The sequence below is a fragment of the Cotesia typhae genome, unplaced genomic scaffold (genome assembly GCF_013202065.1).
Source record: "Cotesia typhae breed Kobodo isofemale line unplaced genomic scaffold, CoteBio_Ctyphae contig_43, whole genome shotgun sequence".
NCBI lineage: Eukaryota > Metazoa > Arthropoda > Insecta > Hymenoptera > Braconidae > Cotesia > Cotesia typhae.
In genome coordinates, this window is record NW_027423752.1 from 4,472,754 (window position 1) to 4,484,497 (window position 11,744).

Below are 11,744 nucleotides of genomic sequence, written 5' to 3' on the forward strand. Positions count from 1 at the left end.
GAGGGTGTTAGGTTTTCTAACATAGCGTTGTTCTTGGGGTCCCGTGACGTCATGAGCCCCTTGAATGCCGGGGAAGGGATTTTATGGCCCAAAGAGTACGGTGGTTGACGGAAAAATTTTGAGAGTGGAAAAGTACTCCCACAATTGGATATAAATACAAATGATTCTATGTAAACTAGATCATCTGTTCAATTTTACAGTTGTTCACATGACTAACTGAACAAATAAAATTCCCTATTTTTTAAAATACGTACAACTAATAATGTGTTCATTTGAATTCAATTTCAAAAGTATAAATGGAAAAATGAACATTACTATAAATGAAAATTTATAAATTTACAAGTTAATAAAAAATATCATTTAAATAAATGATTAATAATAAAGTATATAAAAAAATAAATGATACATTCACTTAATGAACTTATGTATTTAAAAAGATAGATCTGGATGTATCAAAACTATTATAATTATTTGAACAAAAGAAATTGCGGATAATCATAATGAATAAAAGTAGAAATGATTTTATGAATAAACGACATTATGATAATTAGTATTTTTAAGGTTGTGTATAAATAAACATTTGTAAACATGCATGGAAAAAAGTAAACTGTAATAAATGATAGTCGAGTTGTAATAAGTAATGATCAACTGATAAAAATTACCATTTCAAACAGTAAAATCGTGAGTTTACTAGTCACTGTATAATATTTATTATTTAAATGCTACAATTTATTGTTTACACGCTAAAAAATACTATTTCAAACAGTAATAATCGCTATGTGAAAGTCGAAAATGTTAAAGTATAATAATTAAGAACTTTGACTTTGATATTTATAATTTCGTATGTAAAAAATGATCGTATGATATTTAAAAAATATAAACTACAGTTAGTAAATTTTTATATAAGCAACGTCAATATTTACAAAGTAAAATGGTAAATTTTAAACGCAACGCTAAAGATGGAACTGTAATTATTAATGTGCTTCGACGGGTAAAATATACATTTTAAAAGTAGAATTTTTACTGTTTCAAACGTTAAATTCTCCCAGAGTGTAGGACCTTCCCCTTCTCCTTATTTGTAACGTTAGTGCTCCTGCAGAGCATTAGCATGTACTACAGTCGAATCGCGTTATGAGTCCGGCTTGTTTTCTTTGTTTTTGAACCAGACTCGCGTTAATAAGAGAGACACAAGGAGGGCTCATAACGCGACTCGACTGTATTTTTTTTGCCAATGCGCATGACTTTTTTAACACGTGTTGGACAACACCGATTTCAACACTGCCAAGATAGCCAGAAATACGTGGTTAATAAAACTCCTGACAAAAATAACCCTCCAACGTTCTTATAGCGTTGCGGTTAGGTGATAGTCTCGCTTGCGTTAAGGTTACTATTCGAAACTCGGTTAGGGCAATATTTTTCTGAATTTATTTTTAAGGCAAGCGTAAGACTTCTTCACAATGAATGAATGCAAATGTGATTGAAATCTTATCCCCTCCTCCAGCTCCTCTAAAAAACTCCGAAAATAAAAAATGTAAAAAAAAAATATTAATTAAACAAAAAAAAAAACAAAAAAAGACAAAATAAAAAAAAATTTTTTTATTTATAGTTTTTTTTTATTGTTAATTTTTTTGTTAATCCCGATAGCAAATTTAATAAATTATATCCGAAAATAATATTTAAAACTATAAAATTTAAATAGTCAAGGTTGTTATTTACTATTATTATTTTTAAAAATTACTTGGCGTGATATTATAAAATACATATTAAAATGGCGATTTTTACTGTTTGAAACTGTAAAATTTATAAAACCATTGTTGTTATTTACTGTAGTCATAGTCACAATTTACTCGGTACGATAGTATAGACTACACATTGAAATGGCAATTTTTACTGTTTGAAACTGTAATTTATAAAGATGAAAGAGTCGTTATTTACTATAGTGACCGCTACTAATCACTTATTTTGGATATTAAATTATAAATTGTGGCTTTTATACTTTCTACATTTAGATTTGTAATATTTACATTTTTGCCACCCCGATGTCCACTGTACAGTTTGAAACTGTATAAAGTAACCGGAATCCGAGTGAATTTTACAGTTTACTTTTTTCCGTGTGATGATCGGTACAAATGAAAGTTGTCTGAATGGATATTTGAATAAATGAAATTCTATCCAAATAAATTAATAAAAATGAACATCTGAATTAAAGTTAATCAGTAAAAATGAATATTTATCCAGAAGTTAAACTATTAAAATGAATGTTTGTTCAGAAGTTAAACTGTCAAAATGAATATCTGTTAAGAAAAAGAATTCTACGAAATCTCTTATAATTTTATAAGCATGTTGCAATCTATTAAGATCGAACTTTATAACATTTCACCCTCAAAGGGCTGTAAAATTTTTTGGAATGTGGTTTCATTGTAATTACTTTTAAATGACTTCAGCGATCAATTCTAAAATATAATCTTAAGATAAAAAAAAAACAACGTTGATCACCGCAAGTCCGGTCACAATCTATTCATTCGTTCGTGAGCTATCGTTGTCGAAAGAAAACCGAATAAAGTGTTTTTTCGAAATTATTTCGAATCATTTATTTTTTATACACTTGTATTATTAATCATTTATTCAAATGATATTTTTTATTAACTAGTAAATTTATAAATTTTCAGTTATAGTAATGTTCATTTTTCCATTTATACTTTTGGAATTGAAATCAAATAAACATATTATTATACTCAGTAAACACGTTTACGTCAATTGACGTCAAAATGACATTTGGCTATGTCAGGATTCACGTAAGATATATGTCACGTTAGATTCTGACTTAAAAATATGACGTCAGTATTATGTCTTCATGACATTTATGACGTCAATATGACGTACCTGTGATGTCTATATCATGATAATGATGTCATTATGACGTAAAAGTGATGTAAAAATTGTACCTTAGAAAAAGTATTTTAAAAAAAATTTCTCAAAAATAAAAAAATTGCAATTTTGAAATCAATTATAGTATTGTGGACTTATTACAAGCTTTGAAACACTAGATATATGTAAATACTTGATGAAAAAATCTCGAGGTATGCTGGGCTCGAACTCGGGTCCTCACGTGTCGAAGTCTGGAACGCTGCTCACTTGTCCAAGTAATGATTAGTGTCACTTAATGACTAACTTATGTGTTAACCCTTACATGACGAATAATACTTATTCTATAATTTTTTCTGAGATTAAATCGATTTTGATAGCTGGAACCGTATACAATTCAAGTCTAATAATTTATACAATTTCATAAAATTTCATTAAAACTCATGAAATTTTATAAAGTTCTATAAAACTTTGTAAAAACTCTTATTAAAGGCTCGCTACTGAAACTTGCGATAATGAATAGGCAATTTATAAATTTTTATAAAAATTGATTTAATCTTACACTTTCAAAAATTTTCGTGTAAAAGCGAAATTTTTTCAGAGTAAACAATATATCCGTGTCACTTGAATATTTTTTAATACTTATTTGATTTCTCTAGACTCAAATTTTTTTCTTTTTTTTAAATAATTTTTTCCATAAATTTAGTATTTTTTATTTAAATTTTTCTTCTTCAAAATTTTAATTTACGAAATTTAGATTTTTTTTTTAAACTGAAACTCTTTTAAGAATAACATTTTTTTAATTTATATTTCTTTTTAATTTCAATTTTTTTCGAAATTTGAATTTCTTTAATTTAACACACTAACAACATTATGAAACTTGATATAAAATACTATTAGTCTCGTCAATGACAATCATGGAACTGATTGAATTATTTCTAATACAATGTTTTATAAGTAGCAGCACTAATGTCAGAAAATTATTTTTCAGTTAATAGTGCAATATTTAAATGACTGACATTTATTTTCTTGACGCAAAATCATAAGAAATTGTACGTTCACTCGCTTGACGGTTTAAAAATTTAGAGTTCATGCCACATAAATTGAACTCGGTATTTTGGTATCATTTTCACACCAAGTCATTTATACTGAATGAAGTTGAAAATATTTTTACAATGGATAAAAGTATCTAAATTCATGGAAAAAATATAAGTGAGAAACATATGCACTGAAAAAAAAAAGTACCCGATGAAAAAAGATTTTGTCTAATCTTATATAATCATGCATAATTGTCTATATATGATCAGATCCAAAAATTGGCCAGGTCTAATTATATATAATCATGTATAACTATATATAATAATATATAACAATATTTAATTATATATTTTTATTTCTAATTAATTATTTGGTTACTTTTGTGGATGTAGTACTTGATATGGTCGTACGCGATTCTATATAACCAATTAAAATACAGAAAAAAAACTTTATATATAATTTTGCGGCTATACGCCAGCGGTCACCCATCCAACTATTAACCACGCTCAATGCTGCTTAACTTTGGCTATATCCGTGCTCCTTGAAGTTCCCGTCTTCTGTGCTGCTATCTTATACGACAATGATTCTATGAAGTATATAACGTACCAAATCAGTTTATCATAAATATAATATAAAAATTAATTTTATAATATATTTTGATAGTCTTAAATTATATATTTTACCGAATCTCATTATTACATTAGATTTATTTGAATAATAAAGTAAATAATCATTTGTCTGTTAAGCAGTAACAGAGCAGTGGCAGAGCAGACCTAAACATTCCATAGGAAATGTAACAAATTTTTTATTTCAGAATGATTTAAACGTAATGGTAAACATCATTTTGCACTTTTTGTAAAAACCAAAAAAAAAGTTTCATTTTTTCAAAGAAAAAATTTTGATAACATCTGACTACGCAAGTCTGATCAGATCCAATTATGGGGGTGTCCCAGAAGTCACGCACTTCCTTACAGGAGTCGAAAGAGAAAATTATTCTGAGACGAAAAGTCCTGAGCCATTTTTTAATCAGACGCATAGATAATTAATTATTAATTAATGAAAGTGACCAATCAGAAGCGCGCTAGAGAAGAATAAACATTAAGTGAGAAGGCAGTGGGTAATGCGAGAGTGAGACCCTAGAGATGTTGCCAGCTTCGCATGCAGTTGACCGAGAGTGGGGACGGACCGACCGTAGACGGCGGAATTACGTGATGCTAGATGAATGTGTGTGACTGTACACTAGTGTAGGCAAGCATTAGTGTGTCAGGAACAATGCGCGTATAAATATAAGTAAGGATGTTTTTATTAATTTGTTACAGGCACAAAATTTTGTCAAATAAAACGGCAAAAAACAGCAGATATTGTTGGGAATTATTAGAGAGATTGTTGAAAAAACCCTCAAATTCATCATTCGGCACTAACAATCGCACGGACCATGACTAGAGAGCTATTCATGGTCAAGATCTTCATGAATTACTAACAACCGCAAGAACCATGACTAAGGAGCTAGCCATAGTAAAGGTCTTCATTAAGTACTAACAATCGTACTGATCATGACTAGAAAGCCAGTCATAGCCAGTGTGGCCAGATCGTGCGATTTTTTTACCCCCTCTTTGGCGTCGCGCGCGCCTCGGACACAAGCAAGCGATGCGTGTCTGTGAGTCGGAAAACCGAGCGGAGCCGAAGGAATACGAGAAAGTCGAACGAATCGAGGGGAATAAACCTCCTGCCACATGAAACAGAGGAATAACTCACACAACAGTAGCTCTCTGTGTGACCCAGATGTCGGAAAAAGGGTCTAAAGGAGGGAAGAAGGGACTGAGTCGGAGAGAGAGGGCCGATGGCTAGTACAAGACAGCTGAGGAGTAGGGCGCGGGAGAAGGGAGACAAGGAGGGAAACGACGGCAGCTACCTACTCTTCGTCATTTATGTTCGCCTGATACTTCAACGGGCGTATTTTCAAGTGAAATTATTACTTAACATTGTAAATAATCCGTTTTTCTTTATTAAGTTGTTGTTTAAGAGTGCAGTATTATTACCCTAATTATTAATAATGATAATTTACCAAAGATGTGTGAAAATATTATTTAGTTAAGTTAGATTGGATTATAAATATTCAAAACTATTTTTTGTTAGTTAATATCGTTTTTGTTTAAAACAATTAATGTTTAATAGTTTAGTTACCAAGGTAGAATATCTAGACAGTTCAATTATTATTTTAGTTATAAAAGTATTATTTTGTTTACGACGATTATTAATTGTGATTATATTTTTTAGTTGAAATTTATTGAAAGAAAATTAATTCAATTATTGTAAATTTATAGAAGAAATTATTCTAAGTCCCAGGCCGGATTTAGTATGGGAAAACGGCGAATGGATATAGAATGAAAGAAACGACGATTATTATTTAAAAGAAAAAATATTTATAAACGAAATTTTGTAAGTCCCGAGTAAATTTTAGTATGGGAACGTATTCTGTTGAATTTGTATGTAATCTGTTGATATTTGATTTTCAAAAACTCAGAATTTAACGATACGAATGGATATAGAATGAGGGAATTGCCAATTAAATTGCTAGTTTGAAAATACCGTATAGATGGCAAAAACGATCATTCTGGTTCGTTGTAAGTGAGTTTTTGGGAAAATGATAAAGCCCAAAAATTTTGCACGGAAAGGAGAGTCTTGTGAAAGAGTGTTATTGAGGGAATACTCTTCTACCAATAACAGCTGGAGGGACATTACCTTGGTTCGTCTAGATCACTGGTAAGTACCTTTTGAACTCTCAACAAGATTTTGACTTCCCCGGATTTTTGACCCTCTGTCTAAAATCCGGTAGGTAATCACAAGCCGTGTAGGTGGGAGCGGAGAGGACACTCTCCATCCGCTCTCGGGGTAAAGGTGTAGGCCCAGGGGTGACGGCTAGTCTCCTGGGAAGTGGGTAACCAGCTTTTGGAATATTAGTTCGCGATTTTGAGGCTCACGAGAGTGAGAATGCGTGAGAGTTTGTTTTGTACGGACCAGTTTTGATCGGGCCTTGATACGCGTGCATTGACCGACGTCACGAAGTCATTATTGTCATTAGATTTAGTTGTTGAGGTTTGAATAACCTAAAATTTGTACTACAAGTTTTGTTATTTTTTTTAGTAATCTTGTGAGTTGATTTTGGTAATTAAATGATTATTTTGTTCCTATAACATAACCTGTTTGATATTTTGAGTTATTTATTTAGACGTAGTTATGTATTATTTATTTACACTACTGGAAAAAATTAAGGGATCAAAAAAAAATTCCAAATTTTTCGGTAGTTTTCAACAGGCCGTAACTTTGAGAGAAATGGTCGTACAGGAAATAAAAAAAAAGGAAATTGTAGCTCCAAGTGTCTAGTTTTTGGATTAGAACTTCAAAATTTTGTAGCCTCCGCGGTTTCTGAGTAATCGTAGAAAAACCAGCAACAAAAAAATTCTCAAAATTTTTTTAGTTTTTTTTTTGGTCTACGGGCGTGGAAAAAATTTTTTTAGCTTAACCATCATGAGGATTGGATACTTTGTTCATTTAGCTTTAATTTCTTTTTTAAACACCCTGATACGTCCACTCCTCGCTGAGATATCGGTCTTCAAATGGAAAAGGATCTTTTTGTCTTTGATTATCGATATCTCAGCAACCAATGATCGCACAGAAAGTTAAAGGTGGGTTTCAAGAACTTGAATGAATTCCCCTTAACGACTGTCTATTGTTTTTCGAAAAAAAATTTTTTCTTTCCGTCACATGAATTTGAAAATGCAACAAAAAAGGGCTTTTAGTGGTTTTGGAAAATCAAGCGCTGGATCGAAAATATTGAGGAAACCACTCATGTTAAGTGTGCCTTTTATAGTTCAATATGTCCACAAAAACCCTACAAAGAATCAAATCAATCCAGCCAGCCGTTTTTTTGTTTCACTTGATCGAATTTTTGAAAAAATTAAAGGATCACGTTTTTGCTCTGAAAAGCTCATAATTTTTAAAAATGAGAAAAAAATTGTTTTTTCGAGCTTTTTCCACATTTCTGTTCCAGAAAGTGCTTAAATTGAAAAAAAAAAAAATTTAAAAAAAACATTTTTTTTGAAATTTTTTCTCTTGAAAAGTTTAAGAAAACAATTACCGCCGGCATTAGCGTTATCCAAAGCGTACCACGTGGAGGTCGCGCGGTCGGATTTACGCTTCGGTGTGTGTGTGTGTGTGTGTGTGTGTCTCTCTCTCTCTCTCTCTCTCTCTCTCTCTCTCTCTCTCTCTCTCTCTCTCTCTCTCTCTCTCTCTCTCTCTCTCTCTCTCTCTCTCTCTCTCTCTCTCTCTCTCTCTCTCTCTCTCTCTCTCTCTCTCTCTCTCTCTCTCTCTCTCTCTCTCTCTCTCTCTCTCTCTCTCTCTCTCTCTCTCTCTCTCTCTCTCTCTCTCTCTCTCTCTCTCTCTCTCTCTCTCTCTCTCTCTCTCTCTCTCTCTCTCTCTCTCTCTCTCTCTCTCTCTCTCTCTCTCTCTCTCTCTCTCTCTCTCTCTCTCTCTCTCTCTCTCTCTCTCTCTCTCTCTCTCTCTCTCTCTCTCTCTCTCTCTCTCTCTCTCTCTCTCTCTCTCTCTCTCTCTCTCTCTCTCTCTCTCTCTCTCTCTCTCTCTCTCTCTCTCTCTCTCTCTCTCTCTCTCTCTCTCTCTCTCTCTCTCTCTCTCTCTCTCTCTCTCTCTCTCTCTCTCTCTCTCTCTCTCTCTCTCTCTCTCTCTCTCTCTCTCTCTCTCTCTCTCTCTCTCTCTCTCTCTCTCTCTCTCTCTCTCTCTCTCTCTCTCTCTCTCTCTCTCTCTCTCTCTCTCTCTCTCTCTCTCTCTCTCTCTCTCTCTCTCTCTCTCTCTCTCTCTCTCTCTCTCTCTCTCTCTCTCTCTCTCTCTCTCTCTCTCTCTCTCTCTCTCTCTCTCTCTCTCTCTCTCTCTCTCTCTCTCTCTCTCTCTCTCTCTCTCTCTCTCTCTCTCTCTCTCTCTCTCTCTCTCTCTCTCTCTCTCTCTCTCTCTCTCTCTCTCTCTCTCTCTCTCTCTCTCTCTCTCTCTCTCTCTCTCTCTCTCTCTCTCTCTCTCTCTCTCTCTCTCTCTCTCTCTCTCTCTCTCTCTCTCTCTCTCTCTCTCTCTCTCTCTCTCTCTCTCTCTCTCTCTCTCTCTCTCTCTCTCTCTCTCTCTCTCTCTCTCTCTCTCTCTCTCTCTCTCTCTCTCTCTCTCTCTCTCTCTCTCTCTCTCTCTCTCTCTCTCTCTCTCTCTCTCTCTCTCTCTCTCTCTCTCTCTCTCTCTCTCTCTCTCTCTCTCTCTCTCTCTCTCTCTCTCTCTCTCTCTCTCTCTCTCTCTCTCTCTCTCTCTCTCTCTCTCTCTCTCTCTCTCTCTCTCTCTCTCTCTCTCTCTCTCTCTCTCTCTCTCTCTCTCTCTCTCTCTCTCTCTCTCTCTCTCTCTCTCTCTCTCTCTCTCTCTCTCTCTCTCTCTCTCTCTCTCTCTCTCTCTCTCTCTCTCTCTCTCTCTCTCTCTCTCTCTCTCTCTCTCTTGTAAGTACATAAACACGCTAAATTTTTCACTCTATCTTTAGAACATTTTTCTGCTTAAAATTGCCCCGGGCATTTTGGTTTCAGAAATATTGCAAGCAACAAATTGCAATCTGCAGATTAACATATAAATTTTACTTATTTGTTCGTTGTGGATTGCAAAATAATTAAATATTTATTTCTCATCATTGAAGAGGTTAAGTCGACAGTGGTTATTGTGTGCAGTGGGCTGTTAGCCAAATTAGCGTCAGTTGATGTCAACTTACACTTGAAGTTTACCAGATTTGAAAGATATCATCAATTTGATATCTACTCCGTCGGTAAATTGTTATCAACTTGTTTCTGGGCATCAAATCGCTACTACTCAACAACTTATAAGATCTACAGTGTGTACCACAAGATAGTTTAAGTGACAATACTTATCACTGGTTATTTACTTGGACATTTACCTTTTACTTTACCTTATGTATATCGAGAAGGTTTAAGTGACAATAAAATAACTGGTTATTTTTCTTGGTTCTGATTGGTAATTTGAAACCTCGCACTAAATTGTCTGATCACCTTACAGAAATTTTATTTCAAATCTTCTGGTTATGCCATTAGTGTCTGACACATGTGTTAGATGCAAGAGACCTGTCAAATCATCTGTTATTTGTAACACTTGTCAACAACATTTTCATCCTGGTTGTGCACGTGATTTTGTAAAAAACAGGCCGCTTACTGATTGTTGCATAAAACAATTCAACTATCTCCTGGGAAATTTAGATGCAAAAACGAGACTTGCTTCACTAAAATCTACCAGCTCCAACACCTCTTCAGTTTCAAGTTTCAAATCCGCGAGATCTTCTACATCTGAGCGTGTGTCTGCAGGTCGATTATCGGTCTCATCTCTGAAGTCTCCAACGACACCAATTTCACCACTATCACCTACTTCTGACTCAGCATTCGTATCACCTGTTGTATCTCCAAAAATGGCGCAGTTACCAGTAGGTTGGGCAGATAAGTCTCTCGATCAAAAATTAACAGCAATGATGGAGAGATTCTGTAGTCTGGAAGTCTCAACGAATGCAAGATTTGAAAAGCTAGATGCTAAGTTACTAGAAGTTCAACAGTCCCAAGACTCTATTGCTGCGAATCAGGCTAACTGCCAATATTAAGGCAAACGCTGCATCAATCATTAAGCTCAGTTCAGATCTTGAAAATCTTAGAGATCAAACAAAAAATGAAATGGCTGCGGTAACTGAGAAATTGTTACTCCTTGGAAATTCAACTCCTGTTGCATCTTCTTCCTCTCAGGTATCAGAGAGCTCTGCCGAATTAGTCATATCGGGTATTCCCGATTCGGTAGCGAATAACCAAACACCAGATGATATCTGTACAGCTGTCCTAACGAATTTGAGTTTGCCAAATCTAACTGGCTGCATCTTAAATGCTCGTAAATTTGAGAATAAAAACAAGCAAGTGCGAGATCAAACTAGGCCTGCCTCTCACTCTTTTATAATTTCAATGATGTCGATTCAAGCTCGTAACTTTGTTGTCAATAAGAAGCGTCAGTCTGGCAATCTTCCGGTAAAGAAGGTTTTTCCTACGCAAGTCGATGATGCATTCAAGGGATCTATTTATGTTAATGAATTTTTTCTGCCAGAAACCCATCAACTTTTACTCAAAACTAAGGAGAAGGCTAAAACTGCTAAATACAAGTTTGTTTGGGCGAGAAATGGGCAAATCTTTGCAAAGAAAGATGAGAACTCTGAAAGACTAGTTATAAATTGTGAATCTGATCTTATGAAACTTGATTAATGCTTAGATAATTCAACAAATAATTCTCCTAATAACTTAGCTCCACCATTAAATATACTCAGTTTAAACATAAATAGTGTTATTGGTCACTTAACTCAGTTTTTAACTTTAGTTAGTGGTAACCCTTATCCGCTAATGGGAAGATCGATCTGAAGATATTGTAAACTCGAGTAGTAGTGAAGTGTTTAAAAATAAATTGTTTGATTATTTGCTAAATTTAGATAATTAAGTTAGAAGTCAAAAACTGGCAATCAAAAACTTTAATAAGACTTTAAAAATTGAGTAGTTAAAGCTTTATTATAAAATTATTGTTGAATCAATTACATTATTTTTATTTTTATCTATTATATTATTTTTATTTTGATATATTTCTAATTAGATTAGATTAAGTTTTTGTACTTACATATACATACTTAACTATATTTTATATTTTATGTAAATATTTTGTATTTAATATTGCCATCTGGCCTGTGCCTTGGCATGAATAAATCATTAATCAATCAA

The 11,744-nt window shown here is 33.6% G+C and overlaps 1 protein-coding gene across 2 annotated transcripts; it reads left to right on the forward strand.

Moving 5' to 3' along the window:
• The first annotated feature begins 9,522 nt into the window (after positions 1–9,522).
• On the forward strand, positions 9,523–11,531 carry LOC141528234 (uncharacterized). 2 transcript variants are annotated; one of them, XM_074244174.1, is made up of 2 exons: positions 9,523–9,826; positions 10,009–11,531. In XM_074244174.1, exon 2 carries the CDS (start codon positions 10,668–10,670, stop codon positions 11,238–11,240), a length of 573 nt encoding a protein of 190 aa, XP_074100275.1. In that variant the 5' UTR covers positions 9,523–9,826; positions 10,009–10,667; the 3' UTR covers positions 11,241–11,531. Both variants share the same exon structure in this region, with proteins under 2 accessions (XP_074100275.1, XP_074100276.1).
• Positions 11,532–11,744: the final 213 nt, after the last annotated feature.